The following is a 26,489-nucleotide window of genomic DNA, read 5'->3' on the forward strand; positions in this document are numbered from 1 at the left end:
TGATGTGGTGTAAGTTTTGTAGTACTGACAGAGGGAAAACTTTGGTGACACCAGGAGAAGAAACTGACAGGAATCACGTACTAGTTGAGTTTGAATATGAAGCCATAATTACATACGTGTTCGTAGACTGTCTTTAGTGGCTAGGGATAGGTACGATGACGGTTGAGTTGTTATAGGAGGTGCACTAGTCACAAGAATTAAATTTTTGTAAGTCAGATATAGATTTTTCTGTTTTATATCCTGATAGCACATGAAATGCGAATCATTTTTGTGAAAACTAGGAATCTCCAACTTTAAAACGTGATTTTCTGAAAGTTTTAGAAGTTCTTGAGCTCTTTCTATTGAATTACAGTATATTCAATAAATAACTTATTATATGAATAACCAACTTAGAAAGACCTTTTGAAACCTTTCAGTGTCAAAGACACGCTACAAGTGTCTTGAATCAAATAGTTCAAGATTCCCTCCAACAGAGCTGAATCTTAAAAAAATCGATATTTTTCGTTTTCATTTTGCTTTTTCGTAGCCCCTTTAAAATTGTGCGATACGACTTTAAGTATAATTTACTGGAAATTATCACGTATATAGTGCACAACCTTTAACAAGTGTGAAATCTACTTCTACACTGCAAAAATATTGTTTCAAAGTGTTTTTATTCCATTTTAAATTACTCGTACATTTTGATCAAGGTATTCTGCCACTCTCTCGTTCATTGCAGTCATCTGTCCAATAACTCCAAAAACTATACCTCCTGGTATAAGCATCAACCCTACAAAACCTACCTAGACCTCTACCTGACAGTCCATAACATAAAAACTTAAGATGCTTAGAACGCTGCCTCCTTCATATCGAAGAACGACTTGGTCTCCGCCTTGCTTTCCGTAACTATCTTCTCCCACTTGTAGTCTGTATCAGCTGGTCGAGATCCCACATGTCTAAAAACTGTAACAGCTTCACCAAACACCTTACTGTACCCCCCATCTTTGAGAATCAAACGCCTCCTCTCTCAGACACACAAATCAACCCCATAAACTGTGTAATCTGTGATGTCTGCCCTGTCCTACCCTACCCGTCCCGCCCCAAGAAAAGGCACTTTTTTTTCCTTGTCTACTTGCTATCTTGCCCATCTTCTATCTACTTGCCCTCTATTACACTTTCCTACACGTAAGTCACACATCCTCCTTATGTAACATTCCCACCAAAAACTCTAACCTAAGAGTACCAGGCATTCGTACTATAACAACGCTATTGATCGTAAAGGAATGCACATCATCAACGTAATGTAACGTATCACAAAATTTCCGTGCCAGTATGTGAATACCTATATGCATGACTTTTAAACTGTTTTAACCCATGGTTGATATAGACCTACGGTAGCCATGTCGTCTCTTAGAGAAAGAAGGCAATAAAGAGTAAATAAAAAGAATTAAAAGCTCTCCGCACGTTAGTTCAACATTGGTTTACAATTATCAATATACTACTTTGTGAGAAAATTCAGGTTCTGAAACTTCCTGGCAGATTAAAACTGTGAGCTGGACCGAGACTCTCGAACTCGACTTTTTTTTTTTCGATGTAGTTCGTTGCGTTTAGTCTGAGCGGACGTCACAAGACATCCGTTCAAGTTGACCGTTGATTCCTTGACTCAGTTTTTTTACTACAGAGAGCACGCAGCCCTCTGACCGATCACGCTGAGCTACCGTGCCGGCACCATCTGAGCTACCCAAGCACAACTCACAACCCCTCCTCACAGCTTTTTTTCCGCCAGTACCTCGTCTGCTACCTTCCAAACTTCACAGAAACTCTCCTGCAGATCTCGCAGAACTAACATTCCTGGAAGAAAGAATATTGTCCAGACATGGCTTAGCCACAGAGGAGGTAGGTAGGAATTAAAGCTGTGAAAATGGGTCGTGAGTCGTCATGGGTAGCTCAGCTGGCGTGCCGGCACGGTAACTCAGCGTGTTGGGTCAGGGAGCAGGCTGCTCTCTGTAAAAAAAAAAAAAAAAAAAAAAAAAAAAAAAAAAAAAAAAAAAAAAAAAAAAACTGAGTGGAGGAATAAACAACGAACTTCAACGGATGTCATGTGACGTCCGCTGCTACCAAACAACGAACAATAAGGAACAAAATGCAAAGAAAGGAAAAGGTTAGAGCACTTGCCCACGAAAGGGAAAGATCCCGAGTTCGAGTCTCGGTCCAATACACAGTTTTAATTTGCCAGGAAGTTTCATGTCAGCGCTCTCTCCGCTGCAGAGTGAAAATTTCAGTCTGGAATTCAGGTTCTGATTTAGGCACAGTAACAGTAAGTAGTACGATTTTGCGTGTTATACCACCTTAAACATCGATAAATGCAAGGTAAAGGATACAAAAACGAGACATAGTTGACATTATTAGCTTACAGAATTAGTAGTTGATTTGTGAAGCCAGTCATGTTAAAATAGCTGTAAATTTAAAAACCAATATGAAATGGAATGAAAATTTGATATCGGTAGTCCGGATTGTGTACGGAAGACGTACATTTGTCAGGTGGAATTTGTTAGGTACTTTACTAGGATCGTAACAGGCAGTTCTTGAAAAGGTCCTCGGAGAACTTAAATGGGAATAATTACTATTAAAAACAGTCTTGATCACGACTTATTTAACAAGGTGACCGGTTTCGACCACTACTGTGGTCATCTTCAGACCATTGAGTAGGAACCCCTTTCTGTTGGAGAATCACAACAGAAAGGGGTTCCTACTCAATGGTCTGAAGATGACCACAGTAGTGGTCGAAACCGGTCACCTTGTTAAATAAATCGTGATCAAGACTGTTTTTAATAGTAATTATTTACAAGACATTGATCACTGCTGTTCCCATAATGCATTCAAAAGTAATTAAATGGGAATCCTAGACATTAAAAGGCAGTTATGTGAATATCTTACTGGAGATATACATTCATCTCTCAAAAATTCCAAGAAACATTTTAAGCAAAGAAACCTAATTTTGAAATCAAAACGCATTGGTGTGCAAAACTTAGGGTCGACAGTAACTTTCGCATGACGTGACCCTGCCAACTAACGTAGCTCGATGAAACTTGGACCATACATAGAAAGATCTGCTATGGTACAGTACTGGAGGTAAGTGGGAGAAACACGCAGTGAGACGAATAGAAATTACATACTGAACTCTCCACGATTTATGATGGTCCCCTGGACATTACAAAAGAGAGGACATGGTTCTCAATAGAGTGTGTGGTCACAATCGATGACGATGCATGCTCTGCAACCTACTCTCATGCTAACTACAAGCCTGGTACGCAGTTCTTGTGGTAGGGTGTTCAATGCTCTCACCACTGCAGTTGACAACTGCTGCGTGGCCGTCGGTGCGTGTGGACGTACTGAAATACAGCTCCCCAATGCATCCCGCATGTGCTCAGTGCGACTGAAGGCGGGGGAACGGGCAGGCTGAATATCCTCTCAGTGCAAGAACTCCTCCACCAGCGCAGTTCCATGCGGTCTAACCATTGTCATCCACAAAAATGAAGACAGGGTCAAATGCACCGTCGGAAAGACGCACGTGGAGAAGAAGTACAGTGTCACAATAACGTTTACTGGTGAATCTACTGTACTCAAAGTTTTGGAGATGAGAACGCGGATTCAACAGTATGCCACCAACACACTATAACGTCTGAATCACCCAAACGATCGTGGGTGCATTACGTGTTCCCTCTTCTCACCCATGCAGTACATCCAGAATCACTACTCAGTCTGAACCTGTTTTCATCCGAGAAGAGCACACGACCCCACTCCTTGTTGGTTCAGTCCCTGTGCTCTTGGCACGGTGCCAAATTATGCAGCCGATGTGCATGTGTCGACGGAACACAACGTGCTGGTCTTCGAGCAAAGTGATGACACCCATGCAGTCGCCGTGCCACTGTGGAAGGTGAAACTGCGTGCTTTGCGGTCCTCTCAAATGGGGTTGCAATTGCACCAATGTTTGATGTGGGCTCCTTCTTGCCTGTTGCACAACGTAGCGGTCATCTGCTGCTGTTGCTGGCCGTGGCCGACCATCTCCTCCCTTCGGGCAACAGTGCATGTGGTCTGGAACGCTTCCCAAGCACGTGAAACAATGCTGTGAGCAATGCTGGGCTACAATCGCCACACATCGTTCTTCTTCCAGTTTCCCGATGATTCTTCACCGTGTGAAGTCATCCAAACATCTCCGGGCGATGTTGTAATGAAGAACACCACCACAGCGCACCTTAACTGCTCGCTGATTAACACACACTATCTTTTCCAGTTCCTTCAACTGTCTCGTATTGCAAGGCCAGTCCCATTTGGCGCTAGAATCACGCTGACCTCGCGCCATGTGACGTCCAGCTTCTGTACACGACTGGCAGACCTCTGGCAACATGTTCCCACACTTTCATTTTATTTCCACCGAGCCTACTGAACTCTCATTCGGAAGGACGACGGTTCACACCCGCGTTCAGCCATCCCGATTTGGGGTTTTCCGTGATTTCCGTAAATCGCTTCAGGAAAATGCAGGGGTGGTTTCTTGGGAAGGGCACGGCCGACTTCCTTCCCACCCTTCTCTAATCCGAAGGGATCGATGACCTTGCTGTTTGTCCTCCCCCCCCTCCCCAACCAACCAACCACCGAGTAGTTAATATGTTATGTTACTTTATTTATCTCGTCGTTGAGTTTTGCAGAGTAGCGTATATTGAGAACGTTGACAAAATTCGTCTCACTTCATAGTAAAAATGGGAAAAACCGCCCAGTTAAAACGGGTACCTAATTTTAGTTCTGAAGAACCGTTATTTTTCGGTACTTGTTTGATTTCGGTTATAGCAGATGCTTTAATTTTTTACTCGTAGCAGGGTATAAAACCGATATATCAGTTTCCCATAGCAGTCGATCTAAAATTTTTTGTTTTTGAATAAAACTTTTTAAAAATGTATAAGTTATATGGCTTCTGGAAGATTGGTGTCGTCTTTTAATGATATTGCTTCTGACGAGTAGAGTCAACTTACAGATCAACACATTACAGGATAAGTATTAACAAATACGCTGGACGGTAAATATTGGCCAATGTATTACTTAATTCGTTACTGAAATTCTAACTTTATAAGTTGCGTTGCGACAAAGTTACGAAAAAGTTTTCAGCGATCCATGAAAATATTTGCTTTATTATAATTCCAGTCTTGGATCACAATGTATTTGTAATCAGGTTTTTAATTTCAGTCAGTAAAGACTATCGTCAGGACTAGAAAAATATAACCACTTAGAGGTAGCCTAATTTACAAACGCGCTCCTAACCATACCAATGTAAAGCAGAAGACACCATAAAAACTGTTCAATATATACCTACCAGAGTTTTATTACACATATCACGCCATTACATGTCATGGTGCTGTCAAAATCACCCACTTCGACTTCGTCAAACAAATAACACTGTGGTATTAAAAAGCACCATTGAAGCGTACATACTGCACATGAAGAGAGACTTATACTGACGTGCAGCGGCAAGGAGCGCATGTCCACGTCGCCGATGCACGTCAGCTTACATGATTTCAAGGAAGTACATTGCTCATGCTCAAGTATACAAATAACTTAGTTATAAAAGACACGTAGAAGATAATACGGAATTCTTTTGCTTACACGCCAAATAAAAAATTGTAATGGAAAACGATGCTTCATTAAAACAAACACCGATGTTAGATGATTACATAGTCTCTTTACACAATCTAAGCAATTTAATTATGCAAAGAATTACAGCTCACTAGGGAAAACATTACCAAATGTAGACATGCGCTCACGCAACATGCTCGCCAGATGGGAACTCGCAATGAACTACAGGCACAGCAATAAAATGGAATAAAAATATCACTGGCGGTCAAAGCATCATTGTCACAAGCCATCCATTAAACAGCCAAACTGTAAAGTATCAATATGTTAAAATACATTGTATACAAATATACAGTCTAAAAGGTATAGCAACACGTTATGTCGCATCGGGAATCCCAAGTCATTGTACAGTTGAACTGTAACTACTCATGACATTTCAGATGTTTGGCTAGTAAATACAAATTTATTAGTGGCCAGGCTACGCTAGTGCATTCCACTCGCTAATCAAGAGTAGATAAAGTGCCTCACAGAAAATTAATGGGACGAGTAAAAACGTTACTGAGAAACAGTATTAGCTATTCTTCTGACCATCAGTAGCTTTTTTATTATCAAATAAATTAAACAATTTTATATACTGTGCACAATATCTTTGTACAAGGCAATCAGTATAAAATACACGGACAAAAAAAGGAAAGGAATCATAAGAATACGTTAACAACAGACTAGTGCGCTCGGGGAGGCTTCTCCCTCACTCCATACTCGAATCTAACACAACCTGGAGTATTCTTCGTCCTAAGTTGTACACAGGTTTCAAGACAAAGACATAATAGACGTTTTAATGCAATAGCATTTCGTCGTGGTGGTAATTTATAACTAGCAATGACTAGTGTGCCTGGACACTATATTTCCATGAAATCTAATTATTTGCTGCCCATTTTTCTCCACATTTCCTTTTGTAGTGTTAAGTGGATGGCGGAGGCTGTCCAGATGACGTTTTCTTTCTAGTATACAAAAACAAAAAACATCTCCAGCTTCACTTTCCGATAACTTTTTCCAATCGAAATGTTTCCTTCCCAGACGTTCTTATATTCCTTTCAGGTGACTTATGGTTCAAGTGGGATTGACAGAGAAAACACCATGTTTGACTGTCACTCACGATGGTTTTCGGTAAGATGTCTCCTGCTTCTACAATTAGCACTCACGCCTGAGTGTCCTGATGATATTCCAACACCTGCTGTTTTTTCGCAGTCTCGTTTTCCTAGGCTTCTACTGAAGGAAATTTTTACACCATGAATTACCAGATCGATATTTATCACACTTTGTCAAGATGTTCATCACATAACCAAAACGGGTATTTAATGGTTAAATTTTCATTGCAGCCGGAACTGATGTCCATCATCAAAATAAATATGTTTTGCAGTCACGACAGGCATTATTACATTCTTGTACTCTCTGTGACATGGAAGCAAACAGCCTCCAATTGTCATCATGAGGAATTTTTAACATGCCTGAAACACATGCAAAGTCAGTCAAGAAGATTGCTGCCGGGAGACCTCACAGACTTGTTCTGTGGGTAATAAATCGTGGTAACGCGCTGGCCACTCAAGGATGCGTACATTCCCCCAGCAGTACGTGAAGTGGACTGAAGCGTAGAGTGTCGCATTGTCCTAGTGGAATACGCAATTTGGTACTCTGATCATGAAGGTATGACAACTCGGTTTACCTTTTTTACCACATATCGTCAAGCATCCAGCCTCTCTTCAACAATTACCAAATCAGTCCTGTTGTCTTACCTAATTCGAAGAGGTGGAGAGGTATGGATACCAATAATCACTGCTTCCTTTAACCATTCACCACGTCGTCTACGCAGCGATGGCGTTGTCCTGAGTGCTACAGGTGGAAGCAAGACTCATCGCTGAACACCACAGGGTGCCAGTTAATGTCCTACATAGCTCTAGCTCTGTACCATGCAAACTGGTGACTGCTGCGACTCCACCCAACATTCATCGGGTCGATGACGTCATTCGTTGCGACGTCGGGTGACTGCAGACGATTTGTGTCGCATTACCTCCCTCAGAAATGGGAGTGTGGTGATTATTCAACAACTTGGAAATTCAAAGGTTTGTGTATGGTGACATCGGTAAACGAGGCATGCCTCTCGAAATCTCAACCCAGATTTTAGTAGTCTTTTCTTGAAGGTGTGTGATGACACACTGCCCCTAACGTTCGCCCAGATCCGTCTAATCGTCAGACAGTCGAACAGCCCTACAGTCTTCCCATGGTGTAGTTCTTCTGGAAGGACTCGTGCCTCCTCTCTCGTCCTGATTCCACTCGTTCTACTGTCACTGCATTACATCCAACTGTAATCTGTTACGAGGTGCATTCAAGTTCTAAGGCCTCCGATTTTTTTTCTCCGGACTGGAAAGAGATAGAAACATGCGCATTGTTTTAAAATGAGGCCGCGTTCATTGTCAATACGTCCAAGAGATGGCAGCACCGTACGGCAGATGGAATTTTACCGCCAGCGGCGAGAATGAGAACTGTTTTAAATACTTAAAATAGCGACGTTTTCCTTACTTGAACAGTGTGCAATCATTCGTTTTCTGAATTTGCATGGTGTGAAACCAATTGAAATTCATCGACAGTTGGAGGAGACATGTGGTGATGGAGTTATGGATGTGACGAAAGTGCGTTCGTGGGTGCGACAGTTTAATGAAGGCAGAACATCGTGTGACAACAAACCGAAACAACCTCAGGCTCGCACAAGCCGGTCTGACGACATGATCGAGAAAGTGGAGAGAATTGTTTTGGGGGATCGCCAAATGACTGTTGAACAGATCGCCTCCAGAGTTGGCATTTCTGTGGGTTCTGTACACACAATCCTGCATGACGACCGAAAATGCGAAAAGTGTCATCCAGGTGGGTGCCACGAATGCTGACGGACGACCACATGGCTGCCCGTGTGGCATGTTGCCAAGCAATGTTGACGCCCAACGACAGCATGAATGGGACTTTCTTTTCGTCGGTTGTGACAATGGATGAGACGTGGATGCCATTTTTCAATCCAGAAACAAAGCGCCAGTCAGCTCAATGGAAGCACACAGATTCACCGCCACCAAAAAAATTTCGGGTAACCGCCAGTGCTGAAAATATGATGGTGTCCATGTTCTGGGACAGCGAGGGCGTAATCCTTACCCATTGCGTTCCAAAGGGCACTACGGTAACAGGTGCAACCTACGAAAATGTTTTGAAGAACAAATTCCTTCCTGCACTGCAACAAAAACGTCCAGGAAGGGCTGCGCGTGTGCTGTTTCACCAAGAAAACGCACCCGCTCATCGAGCTAACGTTACGCAACAGTTTCTTCGTGATAACAACTTTGAAGTGATTCCTCATGCTCCCTACTCACCTGACCTGGCTCCCAGTGACTTTTGGCTTTTTCCAACAATGAAAGACACTCTCCGTGGCCGCACATTCACCAGCCGTGCTGCTATTGCCTCAGCGATTTTCCAGTGGTCAAAACAGACTCCTAAAGAAGCCTTCGCCGCTGCCATGGAATCATGGCGTCAGCGTTTTGAAAAATATGTACGTCTGCAGGGCGATTACGTCGAGAAGTAACGCCAGTTTCATCGATTTCGGGTGAGTAGTTAATTAGAAAAAAAAGTCGGAGGCCTTAGAACTTGAATGCACCTCGTAATATGGTGGACATGTCCTCTGAGCACATTGTTCCGCAATTTCTGTTTGAAAAGTTTCAATAATTTTAGACACGACAGGTAACCATCAAATATTCACACCATTCTTCATCTGTAGCAATGGCAGTGCGTCTACTGAAAGCAATGTAAAGCAATAATGAAATATCGATGAACGCACCCCAAATTCTTGAAAATACTGGAGTATCAGTTTAGTTGTGTTCAGTCAAGATGGCAAGATGTTTACGATGTAGCACTTTACGTCCGACAGTATACATGTAGCAGGTTGTATTTCAAAATCCAACAGTGTCCAAACGCTACCTTGACTACAGCGTCTGCCGGCCGGTGTGGCCGAGCGGTTCTAGGCGCTTCAGTCTGGAACCGCGCGACCGCTACGGTCGCAGGATCGAATCCTGCCTCGGGCTTGGATGTGTGCGATGTCCTTAGGTTAGTTAGGTTTAAGTATTTCTAAGTTCTAGGGGACTGATGACCTCATATGTTAATTCCCATAGTGCTCAGAGCCATTTGAACTACAGCGTCTCACTGGTGATTGTCTCTCAGTACTTGTGCGGCAGCTAGTAGTTTCCAAACAAAAGAAACGTAAAGCCTCCATCGACGATCACCGTCTGCAGTATAATCTGGCAAGCTACTGGACACTTTTCTCTACACTCATTTGTACTGACTGACCAAAAAAATGAAGTACCCAGAAGACCTAGTCAGATGCCAAAGTAACTTCGTATGCGTACACAACATCAGTGGGCATGTAAATGATTAGAGCTGCGTTTCTCTATGACAGGTAGAATGGCCACCAGAGCTCATTAGTGTTGCTAATGTTTAGCGGTGTTATCTGGCCTGGTGAGGTATACAAGGGACGTGAACTGCGTTATATGTTGAATGATCCCGTAAGGGCACAGAGGCGCCGCCGCATATTCGTCTGAGAGGGCGTTTCAGCAGCAAACAGAGTATGGAATGAGAATAAACAAGAAAAAGACTAAAGTGATGGTATGCAGTACAGAGGCAGAATATGAACGTCTGAGAATGAGAATTGGAAGTGAAGAGCTGGAAATGAAAGCAGAATTTATCTAAGTCGGAAGCAAAATCACAAGGGATGGTAGAAGCCGGAAAGAAATTGCGAACAGAATACAAGAAGCCAAAACTGCATTTAGTCTGAGGAGAAACTTACACACCAGCGAAAACATCAGTCTGAAAATAAGGAAACGTATCATGAAAGCTTTCGTTTGGAGTGTGGCTCTATACAGATTTCAAACTTGGACAATGGGAAGAGAAGAGAGAAGACGGCTAGAGGCCCTGGAGATGTGATGCTATAGAAGGATGGGTCTCCATTTGGCTGGCTGGTCTAACCGTGTAATACCCAGCTTTGTGGGGCATTGAGATATGACAGTGACGGTATGGGTAATGAGGGCAGACGTATGCGCCATTTAGATTCTGGTCGACCAAGTCTGACCACCACAAGGAAGGATCTCTGCATTGTGCGCCAAGCGCATCGTAACCCCTCCACATCTGCGCCTGTTGTCCGTGAACAAGTAATGGCCTCCTTGCAACATTCTGTGTCATCCCGCGTCACTGGCTGGAGACTAGCAGTAGCCGGACTAGGGAATTACCACGCCAAGCGTAGGCTGCCGTTAACGCCACAACACAAACGGCTGCATTTTGAGTGGTGCCGTCACCGGGAAGCATGGACTGCTGATAAATGGCGTCGCATTGTGTTCAGAGATGAATCGCGGTCGGTTCTGCACTACCCCGGATAGTGGGGGCGACCTGGGCGAGATGTGGTTCTTCCAAGGTGTTTAAAACGCTGAATGGTGTTACACCTGGCATCATGGTGAAGGGTGCTAGGGGTACGACGACTTCAGCTCACTACTGGTCCTGATTAAGGGAACTGTGACGACCAAGTTCGAGAAACTACTGACGTAGAAATCAAAATTAATGGGACATACTACGTTATGCAGATGATATTGCTATACTCACGGAGACGAAAGAAGATCTAGAGGAAGTCCTTAGAACACTGGACAGGATTCTATGCAATCAGTATTGAATGAGAATAAACAAGACAGAGACTAAAGTGATGATATGCAGTACAGAAACAGAATATGAACCTCTGAGAATGAGAATTGGAAGTGAGGAGCTGGAAGTGATACAGGAATTTACCTACCTGGGAAGCAAAATCACAAGGAATGATAAAAGCCGGAAAGAAATTGTGAGCAGAAGACAACAGGCCAAAATTGCATTTAATCTGAGGAGGAACTTACACACCAGCAAGAACATCGGTCGACAATAAGGAAACGTGTCACGAAAGCTTTCGTTTGGAGTGTGGCCCTACACGGATGTGAAACTTGGACAATGGTAAGAGAAGAGAGAAGGCGGCTAGAGGCCCTGGAGATGTGATGCTATAGAACGATGACGAAGATCTGCTGGATACACAAAGTAAAAAATGAAGAGGTGCTTGGAAGAGTACAGGAAACCAGATTTCTTAGAAGGCATATCCAAAAAGAAGAGGAACTTGCAGGGCACATCCTAAGGAATCGGCGGGGGCGACCAAGGATATCATACATGCAACAGATCATGAATGATATTGGATGTAACACGTACTTGGAAATGAAGAGGAAGGCAGACAGAAGAGAGGAATGGCGCTCTGTTGCAGACCAACCTCAGAGTTGAACACTAAAAGAAGGAGAAAAAGAAGAAGTGACAGCACAGCAGTGCGTCACTTTCAACTGTCCACCTCATGTATTGTCTCTCATGTGACAGAATCGTGATACTATTTTTCAACAGGACATGTTCTTCCACACAGGCAACGTGTCTCTATTAACTGTCTGCCTATTGTTGAGGCACTACCGGGGCCACATAAGATCGTCATATCTGTCCCCGGTAGTCCATGTGGTCGACTAGATCAGACGTCAACTTCGTCCCAGTGCAAGTGCCTCGGGTATCAAGGACTAGCTACAACAGTTGCAGGCCATCTTCCCTCAGGAGAGAGTACAATGGCTTTCTGACACACTTCCATACCAAACCAGTACATGCATCTAGGCCAAAGGCGGTGCAACATCAAACTGATAAGCCACCTCATACTGCTAGGATCTTTATAAATATGACTCGATTTTGTAATCAATTAAATAACAGCACATACCATATCAGCTCGTGAAGTTCCATTTCATTTGCTCTTACCCTTCCGAGAGCTTCACTATTTTGTCAGGCAGTATATATCCACAAATGATATTTGTACATGTACACTACTGGCCATTAAAATTGCTACACCACGTAGATGATGTGCTACAGACGCGAAATTTAACCGACAGGAAGAAGATGCTATGATATGCAAATGATTAGCTTTTCAGAGCATTCACACAAGGTTGACGCCGGTGGCGACACCTACAACGTGCTGACATGAGGAAAGTTTCCAACCGATTTCTCATACACAAACAGCAGTTGACCGGCGTTGCCTGGTGAAATGTTGTTGTGATGCCTCGTGTAAGGAGGCGAAATGCGTACCATCACGTTTCCTACTTTGATAAAGGTCGGATTGTAGCCTATCGCGATTGCGGTTTATCGTATCGCAACATTGCTGCACGCATTGGTCGAGATCCAACGACTGTTAGCAGAATATGGAATCGGTGGGTTCAGAAGTGTAATACGGAACGCCGTGCTGGATTCCAACAGCCTCGTACAGCCTCGTATCACTAGCAGTCGAGATGACAGGCATCTTATGCGCGTGGCTGTAACAGATGGTGCAGCCACGTGTCGATCCCCGAGTCAACAGATGGGGACGTTTGGAAGACAACAACCATCTGCACGAACAGTTCGACGACGTTTGCAGCAGCATGGACTATCAGCTCGGAGACCATGTCTGCGGTTACCCTTGACGCTGGATCACAGACAGGAGCGCCTGCGATGGTGTACTCAACGACGAACCTGGGTGCACGAATGGCAAAACGTCATTCTTTCGGATAAATCCAGGTTCTGTTTACAGCATCATGATGGTCGCATCCGTTTTTGGCGACATCGCGGTGAACGCACATTGGAAGAGTGTATTCGTCATCGCCATACTGGCGTATCACCCGGCGTGATGGTATGGGGTGCCGTTGGTTACACGTCTCGGTCACCTCTTGCTCGCATTGACGGCACTTTGAACAGTGGACGTTACATTTCAGATGTGTTACGACCCGTGGCTCTACCCTTCATTTGATCCCTGCGAAACCCTACATTTCAGCAGGATAATGCACGACCGCATGTTGCAGGTCCCGTACGGGCCATTCTGAATAAGAAAATGTTCGACTGCTGCCCTGGCCAGCACATTCTCCAGATCTCTCACCAATTGAAAACGTCTGGTCAATGGTGGCCGAGCAACTGGCTCGTCACAATACGCCAGTCACTACTCTTGATGAGCTGTGGTATCATGTTGAAACTGCATGGGCAGCTGTACCTGTACACGCCATCCAAGCTCTGGTTGACTCAATTCCCAGGCGCATCAAGGCCGTTATTACGGGCAGAGGTGGTTGTTCTGGGTACTGATTTCTCAGGATCTGTGCACTCAAATTGCGTGAAAATGTCAGTTCTAGTATAATATATTTGTCCAATGAATACCCGTTTATCATCTGCATTTCTTCTTGGTGTAGCAGTTCTAATGGTCAGTAGTGTATATATCATACAACGAAAACTAACTGCATTGTCACTTGATTGAGAGCTACCTTAGAAGATGGGAAGAAGTAGCCGAATTGCGGACTGACAACCCTCCGCTTCTGCCTGCAGGTGCGGTACAGCGCCAAGAGCCCCGCCGTCACGGGAACCACGCAGACAGGCAGCATGATGGCCGCCGTCGTCTGCGGCCAGAAGCCGCCGATGCACCCGACGGGCATTTCATCGCAGACCACCGACTCCGGTGAGTAGGCTCTCCAGTTACTGCCGTTTCCCAAATTACCGCAGGCGGCACCTAATTTTAGCGTCAAAGAAAGAAAGTAAGATACAGATTCCTGAGAAATACATGTGACCTCTTGCTAAAACTTCTACGCAGTCAATGTCACTAGTAAACTTCAGCCTGGAGACATTAGCTTTGCGGGTACTCGATTTGAATCCTAGTGTTAGACGAAATCTGTCTCCAATTTTTTGGTCAAATAAGGGTAGAGAAGTTATCGTGCTGGCCTAAAGTTATTGATGATCACATTTTGTTCTCATGTACTCATTTGAATCCAATCCCATCCGCAGTAACTCGTGAAATAACAAGGTATGAGACTTTTGTAGTACCATAAGCTTATCCATTTGTCTTGTGCCCACATTAATTAGTAATTCTGTCACAACTCTGTTTTACTGTCACATACACATACACACACACACACACACACGCACACACACAGACACAACACAAACAAAATACGGACCAACACACAGCAACAGTCGGCAACACTACACATCGGAAACACACATACGTTGGTCACAAAATGGGAAGTGCAAGTGATATATGCGATGTGAGAAATGTGGGTGAAAGAACGCCAGAAATCGGCCAGTTGAAGTATCGAAATGAACAAATACATCTCCAGGACCATACACGAGTTAACAGCGCTGGAAATCGTAAGTAACACCGAACGAGAAGCTCACATTACGGAACTTGTGCTACAAAAGTTGCTTCTAACTTAAAAACCAAGAGAAAAACACGACTACCACATAATACGTTTATTGTATGTATAAAAGGAAACATGTATTTCAGGCCACCGATGATGCTTCCCAAATAAAAGAAGCGAAACGCGTTTGGCAATAAACAAACTGCCTTCATTTAGTTGCATAGACGGTGCATACCACCACGAACTAAGAGCAACTAAGGGAAAGACGGTAAACAGAAAAATATGACAAAGTTAAGTTTTTTTTATTATTTAAGGCACATGTATGTTTTCTCTACAGAAATGAAAACCAGAGGTACAATTCGCGATGGCAGATTTGTTTTCTCTCTTGTAAACATCTTATCTTTTGAAATAGGTAGTCTTTGAAGGATAGCAACGGCTTCACAGTTTCTGCTGCAATGCGTAGAGCAAGGGTTGCCTATATCAGGATTCAGGTCAATGCAGGCAACCAGGCTAACGACGTTAGAGCATTAAAGCATACATTGTGACATCGTTTCTATTATTTAAAGTCTAAGTATCCCGGAAGGTATAAGGTTCAGAGCAGTAAAACAGTCTTATCACTAATTGTATCTCTTCTTTTCAAAAAACCATACATGTGCCATTTAAAAAAGCGTAACTTTTGTGCTGAAAGTTAAATTTGTTTACTTTTAGGGATTGTAGGATTGTACATTCCTTCCCATTGTGTGAGCCCATGACAAAGATGCGTCACTGGCCAATCACATTTTTCACATTTTGTTTCATTTCGGAAATATATGAGGTGGCAAAGTTAGCTGGGACACCCTGTATATACAAGGCTGTGAGAGACTGCACCCTTGTCGTACTCTTAACTGCTACTGGTTCTGTAGCCGCTTTGTCTACATTAATTAAAATTTTATTCAAACAGAAACTTTATCATTTGTATCAAATCATTTTCCATTATACTCCCAGCGTATACCTATTCATTCTACCGAAGGCTTTCTCACAGTCTACAAATGCAATATCAGACTCCAGATGATTTTCTCGTCTCTTTTCAGCTATCTGCCGCACTATTGCAATGTTATCACTGCATGATCGCCCTTTTCTAAAACCACTTTGTCCATCCAGAAAGAGGGCGTCAGGCTTTTCTTTTGAGGATGTTTTTAATTACTCGTGGCTAAAATTTATTTCCAGTGTTCAACAGACTTATTCCTCTATAATTTCCTCAATAACTCTAGTGCCTTTTTCATAGAGTGATATTATTTGCGCCACATGTATCGTCTTCATTTACCAATATTCATTTAAAATGCAACAGTTCTAACATTAATCCTCCACATTTGATGAATTCCATTTAGTGCCATCGGGCCCTGCTGCTTTTCTGTTTTTCATCTGCTCTAATGCTTCTTGTGTCTCCTCCAATGCAATGCCGTTTCCTTGGTGTAGTTCATCACCTATTCTTTGCCCTCCTCTGTTTTAATTAGTTCAGTTTTGTCATTGTCCATGATAGTGTATTATTCTAATTTCTTTGCCCTTTACGTATCATTGTACGGAATCAAACACTGAAAATGATCTACGTGGTAGACAAGACATGGCTTTTACGCTCCTGAAACAACTCAAGAAACAGAAAAAAGATTTTGAAGTAAATATATGTCTAATTATTGATATGAAAGTGTACAGTCTGTTTCATGTACGACGCAGTCCAGTACTCTGCACTAAGGTGGAGCCTATAGTGAGAAGGAAAGCGCCGGACACCGCGTGTTAGAGCACTGCATTCGCGTGAGCGACGTTCGTTCCCAACGTTACAACTTAGCGGCAGCAATGGGCCCAGTACGCATTGGAAGGCATTTGCAATTACATTTCTTTTTAGCTATCGATTTTCCGTGTTTTCTATGGAGAAAGTGTATGCTATATACATGAGAGTCACCAAGTATTACCGCAGCGATTGAATATGGTTACGTACAACGAAAACTAAAATGCTAATCAGATATTGAATGTTATTGATGATCATTGATTTAGCTGTGGAACTGTAAATTTACGTGATTGAATAGCTGATAAAATAATGCTGGCATTCAGTTTGCAGCTAAAAATCACGCGAAGCCATGAGGCATTCTTTCCACAGAGCAAATGAAAAAGATTTACGTTGGGGAACGTGATAACGGATTGTAATCGACAACTTTGATTATAATCATCACGGATAATATTGACTGCGCATCGCAAGCTGCAGCCCGTGGGCAATTGAGTGCCACGCACCTGCAAGGCTACAAAGCATACGCGCTTATCTGTTTCCCCTACTTCGGCAGCAGCGTATCGGTTGGCTTTAGCCGAAGTAGACATGTTAGGAGCGGCCTCTGAAAGTAGTAAAAAAAAAAAATGCTGTGCCATTTAGCACTTCAGAGTGATGAGTGAGCAGCATCTGCTCACAGAGGTCTGTACAAATTCTAATTGAAGCCTCACAAAGTAAAGGAATTTGTATTGTGACGGAGCAACACTTACGTATTCGTGTAGTAAAATGTCGTTGCTCCACGTGTTAATGTGCATAAGTGACAATTTTGGCAGACAACGTCACTTCTTGCGCATTACTGTAAGTAAACATGTAGTGTAAGCGGCCAACACATTCTGTTCAGTCTCTAGAGGATCTTAGTCGGTAGCCACTTCTTCTACTGATTTATCTGGAATGGAATGCGGGCAGCAGTTATCTTTAAAAAGTAATTAATTACATAAACCTTATACCACTTATAATTTAAGTAGCAGAGTGTGTGGTACCTCCTATGTGCCGCAGTGTGCTAATAATTGCTACACACGACGAAATTATTACTGTGCAAATGCCCTTACTATTCGTCTAAGGTTACTCAGTTCCAGCTCAAGACGATTTTGTTTATTAGGTTATTAAAGGTGTACAAACAGTCATTTCCGCACACGCATCTCAGCCAGCAGTGATTAGAGATATCAGTTCTTGCACGCTTTGTTTGTACGAGTAAAATCGCAAGTTTGGAAAAGAGTCCAACATTACAGTTAAAGCCAGTAAATCAGTGTACACGCTACTTTTATAACTTTAAACACGTAACGCGTACCATTATAATAATCACTGATTAAAACGAATTCTCTGCATATAATGAACAAGTATACGCGCATTACACCGTCGTTATTAACACAACGTAAACGTCACAGTAGGTATTTGCATTTGTCTGGCAAACGTTGTGCATTTCAACAAATTTCCTTATCATACTATATCTTTTCAATAAATAAACCTCCGAAATAACTACTATCAGAAAATGCGTCTACATATGCCGTTGATCCATTTTATCATCGTTGTCTGCGTTAAAATGTCGTAGACTCAGTGTACCTCTTAACTAATCACAAGGCTAGCAATCACCTACCACTTAAGACACTTTATCATTAGTTATTAGGTAAATAATGATTTACGTTCCTGGTTTATTAAAGAAGCCCAATTTTTGTAAGTTATATTTGGCGATAAGTTAATATCCAGAGATGTAACTGGTGACTCAGACAGCGATGTAATATTCTCTCGCTACAGACTGTATGTTTTGTTCACGCAGCTTCCTATCTTTAAGGTAAACGGAACTGCTCTGAAAGTTGTTAGACTTTGGTTATTAATTATTTTCTGATAATATTGTATCAGACCTGATGCTAAATTACGAAATCTTTGAACTTTAATTACTTCTCACACTTAAATACTAGCGTCAAAGAACATCTCTGCCTGGTAACAGCCAGTCCTATCTTCATTAATGAATTTTGTTATTTCCACTCAAACAAAGATTCCCTTGCTTTCTTACGGGGAGAAATGGTCTTTTGCTATTCTTTCTGTTATGGTACTAATTTCAATTTTCTTTGAAACTAAGAGTCGGAACTTCTTTTTTTAAGTTTAACACCCTCTTACTTAAGTTACTTTTGTGTACAGAAGAAGTCGATGATAGTAAGCAAGAGACAGCAAATTCTAACTCACAATAAAGCGAGTCAACATTAAAAAAAATATAAGCAAAAAACCTACGTGCCACCACCACCTTAAGCCATGGCATCTAAATAACAGGAGCAAAATTAAACCTCTTCAGGCGTTGGCTGATCGCGACCCACCATCTGTTCCTACTTTAGACGTCACTTGTCACAAAAAAGTCAGTAATGATAAAGCCTTGCCGTGCATAATTAAATGGTTCCAATCAATTATTAATAGACTTTCAAAGTAAGATTTTGGCAATGAGTGGGCCAAATTAACACTGTATGACCAATCATTTATCACGATCCAGAATTCATTAATGCCAGCGAAATGTCAATCATCGCCAGTTGAGTTCCTATTTCTCAAAACTAAAACCAATTGTCATTTTGCAAAAATAACGTTCCACTCTATTCGCTCAGTGACTGCAGAATTCTACAACTCTTCACATCGAACACTCAATTCTATCATATTGTACCAAATTCGTTCGCCAAACAGTTATCGCAACACTCAGCCATAAATGAGTTGGCGGACTGGGACAATAATACGAATTTTGAGAACCATCCTGATCAGCAGGTGATCTCCATTTATAGTCACGACTCATTAACCAGGTTCTGATCTCACCAGTTTGTCATAGCTCTCGCTTCTAATAAATATTTTACCCACTCCTCACTATCAAACAATCAAATATCTCTAGTTGCCTCAAACAATCACCACGTTAATCATTTACTTAGAATTCTCTGGCTTGGTTCAAATGGCTCTGAGCACTATGGGACTTAACTACTGTGGTCATCAGTCCCCTGCAACTTACAACTACTTAAACCTAACTAACTTAAGGACATCACACACATCCATGCCCGAGGCAGGATTCAGACCTTCGACCGTAGCGGTCGTGCAGTTCCAGACTGTAGCGCCTAGAACCGCTCGGCCACTTCGGCCGGCTAGAACTCTCTAGCGGAAGCTCGCAATATCTATCATTGAGTATTTCGCGTCTATCAGTAACTGTAAAAAAAATTTAAAAAAATAAAAATTCACTCAACACTGCAAGAACTGCTATTCGCTGCGGTTAGCTCCCGTATAGCTAGCAATAATTATTCACACGTCACCTGTACCCAGTTCAGTCAGGCTCTTCTTTGGTGACTCTTCCCCAAGAACAGTTCATCCACGACTAATTTAATCGCCTGTAAAACCTTTTAGGAACAAATTACTAAACAAATGTATTACTTCTAACAATTAATTCAATTTTTAGGTTGCCTCTGACTCTTCTTCTCGTGGCCAACTGCAGTCTGCGCAAAGTAAATAGCATCTTCGCAGCTAACATTCGAATTTCAGCCACGCATCAACACTGGTACACTATAAATATGGTTCGAAAGGACACATATAAGCAACATAGAATAATAGCATCAAACACACATTCAATACGTCTTAATTACAATCCGGCCACTGCGACAAACAGGTGTGTTAAGACAAAACAGACCACTGTGACGACACTTCACTAATACTATTTCCTTTTGAAACGTCACAAATTCCATCGACTGGCCAATTCAGATACTGTTGCTCGACTTTAGTATCGCAGTTGGTCTGTGCATGATGGGTGGGTCGATTTTTTAAATTCCCTTTTACTGTTTTCGATGAATCACGGCTACATTTATTGGAAAACTAACTCTCAGAACAACCGACGTTAAAGGTGTGGAAAGCCTCATCAGTTACATCAAGAATTTCTGGATGGCGTAAAAACAGGAGCGTGGGGTGCAATTAGTGCAACTCGAATTATTGGACATGTCGTTTCCCATTAAACCATAACTCCTGATAGACATTCTGAGAACGAACAGCTAACGAAAAGACCTTCAGTTATTTCTTTCAAGACAATGGAAGAAGACACATCAACAATATCATAAGGATAGTTCCTATAGTCAAAAAATACTAAAAGTAAATAAATAAATGATTAAATATTGCGCATATGGAAGAGGGAGAATCATCAGTATCCCACCATTCGAATATGAAGATAAATAGTTCGTAGTGCGTAAAAAGCCAAGATGAAGATACGATGATTGTTGTGTGTGTGTGTGTGTGTGTGTGTGTGTGTGTGTGGTGTGACTATATTCTGGCAACCTGAACGGTACACACAGAAACAGTGCATTCACATGCTCATGCTCGAGAAGTGAGTAGAATCCGTCATCTCCATTGCACAAAGTAACGACAGTACACCGACACCCCAGAGACACCCGAGTACAAACTATGAAAAGGGAGCGTGAAGCAAAGATGAATTCTCACGTAAAGTATTTTCTGGCTTTGTCAGTTGTCGGAAGAGAACAACGGAATGGTACAGTGTGGGATCGTGGCAGTAAAAGGCAGGAAGAAAACTGAGGTCGCCAACTACTTTCTGTCTCTCTTTGTGCAGAACACATTCTACACCCGTCTGCTTTAGTACGCATTACCATAATCTGTCATTGAAAGCGCTCTGTTGAAACGTCTGCAAGTATTTAGTTTATGCTGTCGATTTTTCGTCATTCATGTAAGCCAGCAGAAACCACGTTAAGGAATAGCTGTGCTATATTTGGATAATGTATGCCTTCCCACCTCCTCGGAAATCCAACAGTTTTTCGTGACTGCAGTATATAGTCAAACGTATCCAGACACCTATTAGTGGACATTAATATGCTTTATGTCCACGCTTCGCCTTTATGATGGCTTTCACTATGCTGGAAACACTTCCAAAGAGTTATCTGAATATGTATGGAGAAACACCAATCCATTCCTCTTCAAGGGCTGTAAGTAGAGAAGGTAGTGATATTGGACTTTGGAGTCTGGAGCAAAATCCGGTTCTAAGTCATCCCAAAGGATTTGTACAGGATCTTTCATTTCAGGAATGATATTGTCCACCGGCCGCTGTGGCCGAGCGGTTCTAGGCGCTTCAGTCCGGAACTGCGCTGCTGTTACGGTCGCAGGTTGGAATGCTGTCTCGGTCATGGATGTGTGTGATATCCTTAGGTTAGTTAGGTTTAAGTAGTTCTAAGTCTAGGGGACTGATGACTTCAGATGTTAAGTCCCATAGTGCTTAGATTGAACCATTTGAATGATACTGTCCACAAACCACTGCGTCATAGATCCTGCTTTATGCAGAATACATTGTCATGCTGATCAGGACAATCATTGTATCTGAAATGTTCCTGTGCTGCAGGCACTACACAATACTGTGAAATGTGTTCATGTCCTTCCGCATTTAGTGTTTGCTTCAGAGCAAAACGGGGACTAAACCCAACTGCGAAATAAAACACCGTCATACCGTAATACCACTTCCTTTGCGCTTCACGGCTGACACCACACATGATGGCAGGTAACGTTTTCCAGGCATTCGCCAAACTCCAAACCCAAACCCTCCAATTGGATTGCCTCAGGGAATACCGTGATACGTCACTCCAAATCACTCCTTCCCAACCATCCGCCGCCTAGTCACGTTGCTGTTTACACCGCCTTAAGCGTCTCTTTACATTAACTATTACATTACATTTTTAAAAAGTTGCGGCTTTCGACAGTTCAGTACGGTGCAAGTGGAGGGAAGCGTAGTTGTCAGCGTGTGCTGGGCGCTTCATCAGATGACACTGTATGATGCCAAGCCTACCGGTACTCGGTGTAGAACTGGGCAGGCTCGCTTGACAAAAATGTTCAAATGTGTGTGAAATCTTATGGGACTTAACTGCTAAGGTCATCAGTCCCTAAGCTTACACTCTACTTAACCTAAATTATCCTAAGGACAAACACACACACCCGTGCCCGAGGGAGGACTCGAACCTCCGCCGGGACCAGCCGCACAGTCCATGACTGCAACGCCTAAGACCGCTCGGCTAATCCCGCGCGGCTGCTCGCTTGACAGTGTGAACAGCGAGCCAGCCGATCTAACATCTTTCTCAAACGATTTTACAGAAACTAATCTGTAATAAACTTGATTCTTGCGCGTCTTGTAGTTTTGCCTGTCATTTCGTTAATTGTCATAGTTACTGTGATCCATAGTAGAGAAATTAGTGGAAGAAATTCTTAGTTTGCTGTGAAAAATAGGCGTCGCTATGAATTTGTGTTTGATGCGTGGTAGGTTGCATGTTGCTGCGTATTAAATGTAGATAATATATTGAATTATTCTTTGAACTTGGAAGGATATCATATGTTTCCAATCTCGAGAAAATGGAATGTATGTAAAGCAGTCCGTCACGAATTCTTGCGTCAGTGAAAAAACTAGAATGAAATATGATTCCTCGTATTTCTAAATGGTTTGAGATATCGAAACAAGATTTTGGCATATCATAGCGCGCAAAGACGAGTGTTTTACCATTTGATTAATATACACCTCGATATTCAAGCGACTACTACAATGCAATTACCGACGGTCGCCGATAGTTGGAAACGAGAATTGCCGCGAGTTTTGCAACTTAATAAGTGAAGAACTTACACGTTTATTTTTATACTGAGAATAGGTTGTTTCATAAACTATTGACCTTATTTGCTCTCTGTTGCTAGTCTAATAATACACTGTTTCACGATTCTATCGCAGTTTCAACTGCATTAGAATGTTAGTGAGCTGAAATTTATAAACTCTGCTGTGATTTGACAAAATAAGCAGGTTTTACCATGACAACAAAAGTTATGTATTCGTCAAAAAGTATTCCTGAACGACACTTTCGTTGTAAATCTCCTATTCAGATGTACTGCACTGCTGCTATTAATGCAACGGAAACACTTCTTCACAATAGCTGACGACTACAGCACCCTTCAATGCCACGAATTACGACTTTACAGCGAGAGCTGGCGAACATTCATCCGTGACACCACGTGGTACTGTTTACTGAAGGCGTGGTAACAGGGGCGCTTTACCAGCCGAACCACTGGCGGCGTGGTAGGAAAAGTCGGCTCGCCATTGGTGTTACCTGGGCGACGGCATCACGTCCCCCTCCGGTCAGCCAAACGTCAAAAGTCTCACGTAATTTTATACGCACTATACACAAATGTGTGGCTTCTGAGGTGCTGCTCGACCATTGTACCCATTATTTTTAACTCCCTGTGCACATTCATTGTGCTGGGTGGTCAGCTGGTAGCACTGTGGACCTCAGAAGTGATTCCTTCCTTTCATGTGATTTTTTGCAACCACCCTCCTTAGGGTTCAACTATCCCTATACAAAAGTATGTTGGTCCGGTTGGGCTTGGTTTAGCTTCCTTCACATTTCCACTTCACAATCACATCACCAACACTCGACGTAGGCGGCTTTAGAAAGACTGTAATGTCACCAATGGATTTTTTACTCAGATGACATCCAATGACTACTCCAAATTCAAAGTCACTAATCGCCCCTGACCAACCCATTCTGCTGTACTACTTGTTTACTTACAACAATATACACGCCACCTCCTTTTATATTGACAGGTCCGTCTCTGATGACATCTACCGATCAATTTCGCATTACACATGGATGTCCGGATACTTTTGGTCAGATAGTGTGCCTTCCTTCATTCCTCCGTATATACACATCTTCTTCAAGGAAGTCATTTAAGTGGGGCCAGTACGTAAAAAATGTAAAAAATTCGATTTTTCAAAAATACGCCAATTTTGTAGTGCGCATCTTCCTGAATAGTATTATGAATAAAACATATATTTGAGAGATTGTAAGGCACCTTATTTGGTCTTAAGCGTACCAAGGTGCCGCACCACAACCCTTTGCACAGCATTCTTCTGTCATATGTAAGTCTATTTCGCTCTGTAGAATTCGAATGTTTATATTTGTGCCAGAGACTGTCATACGTGAAACAAAGGGCTCCTGATATGAAAAACTTATTGAAGAAATTTCTTCATGGCGGTACCCAAAACCCAAATGAAAGTTTTAACCAATGAGTTTGGGAAAGAACGCCAAAAAGCATTTTTGTGGGAAGAAATGCACTTGCTATTGGTGTTTATGATGCAGTTTCATGTTTTAATGATGGTGTGCAAAGCAGCAAATATGTTGTAGAGAAAATGGGAATTAAGCCTGGAGTGAACTGCATCAAAGCTTTGTATACGATAGAGAGCGTATAGTGAAGCCAGATAAATAGTTCTTGGAGGTGATCAAATCAAGGTGCATCACAGGAATGTGAAAAGCAAGAAAACTGATTTAGAAAATGAAAAAAACCCTGCTTATGGTGCTGGACAGTTCTAAAAGAATGTCAAGGGTAAGCAGAAACTTTAACGGCCATTTTCCGCAAAACACAAATTTCTGTACTCAAGTACATGTAACATCCGAAGACCTTAACTTTTCCCGGTGAATTGAATGTTCGAACAACTTACGGGTTTGCTTCCGGCTGACGTCGTCGACCACCGCCGATATTTCGACAGGAGCACACCCTGCCATTCTCAAGGCACAAATGCAAGGAGGAAGAAAAGTGCAAGGAAATTTAATATCTCGGTTCACAGAGGAGAAACAAGGAAGATACCACACACAGAACAAGTGTCAACACAACCAAAGATGACCAACACCAGAAATATCGATAGTGACTAATCAACAGGTGAGGTAGCACTAATTCTGGCCCTCTGTTTTTTGATGAGAGGCAGAGCCGGATTCCAAGCAGCTTTTAAATAAAATCCACCATCTCTGTTAATAAGGTTGCTTGATAGTTTGATTTCAACAGCTTCCTTAATAACACTATCCCAATAGTTGGACGTGCAAGCCGGAATCTCCGTGTTGTTGTATTCCATAGGATGACCGGTGTCAAGGCAGTGCTCTGCAACAGCGGATTTGCTCGGCTGTTGTAAGCGTGTGTGACGCTTATGTCCAATACACCGGTCTTCCACAGTCCTGATTGTCCGACCAATACATGACATGCCACAACTGCAAGGAATACGATAGACCCCAGCCTTACGCAAACCAATATCATCTTTTACGGACGCCAACAGGGCCTTAATCTTAGAAGGTGGTCGAAAAACACATTTCACATCATATTTCCTCAAAATACGGCCAATCCTGTTGGAAATGCTTCCTGTGTAAGGCAAAAAGGTCGTAGACTTAGGTGCCACTTCGTTGCTATCGTCACTCACCCGTTGCACAGAAGGCTGATAGCGCAACGCACGTTTGATCTGCCTCTCACTATAACCATTCTGACGAAAGGTGACTTCGAGATGTGATAGCTCAGCTGCCAAGCTTTCAGGGTGTGAGATACCGTGGGCCCTGTGAACCAAGGTGAGAAGTACTCCTTCACGCTGAGCTGGAGGGTGACAACTATCAGCTCGCAGACACAAGTCAGTGTAAGTAGGCTTCCTATATTGGTCAGACAATCAGGACTGTGGAAGACCGGTGTGTTGAACATAAGCGTCACACACGCTTACAACAGCCGAGCAAATCCGCTGTTGCAGAGCACTGCCTTGACACCGGTCAACCAATGGAATACAACAACACGGAGATTCCGGCTTGCACGTCCAACTATTGGGATAGTGTTATTAAGGAAGCTGTTGAAATCAAACTATCAAACAACCTTATTAACAGAGATGGTGGATTTTATTTAAATGCTGCTTGGAATCCGGCTCTGCCTCTCATCCAAAAATAGAGGGACAGAATTAGTGCTACCTCACCTGTTGATTAGTCACTATCGATATTTCTGGTGTTGGTCATCTTTGGTTGTGTTGACACTTGTTCTGTGTGTGGTATCTTCCT

At 42.6% G+C, this 26,489-nt stretch overlaps 1 protein-coding gene across 1 annotated transcript in view; it reads left to right on the forward strand.

The window, feature by feature from the left end:
• Positions 1–26,489, forward strand: part of LOC126176735 (metabotropic glutamate receptor 4-like) — an 848,202-nt gene that overhangs the window by 806,157 nt on the left and 15,556 nt on the right. Inside the window, exon 13 of the mRNA XM_049923904.1 lies at positions 14,056–14,185. Within this exon, the coding sequence (XP_049779861.1) occupies positions 14,056–14,185 (130 nt within the window). The remainder of the gene's footprint in view (positions 1–14,055; positions 14,186–26,489) is intronic.

This window comes from Schistocerca cancellata, chromosome 3, assembly GCF_023864275.1.
Source record: "Schistocerca cancellata isolate TAMUIC-IGC-003103 chromosome 3, iqSchCanc2.1, whole genome shotgun sequence".
Classification (NCBI taxonomy): domain Eukaryota; kingdom Metazoa; phylum Arthropoda; class Insecta; order Orthoptera; family Acrididae; genus Schistocerca; species Schistocerca cancellata.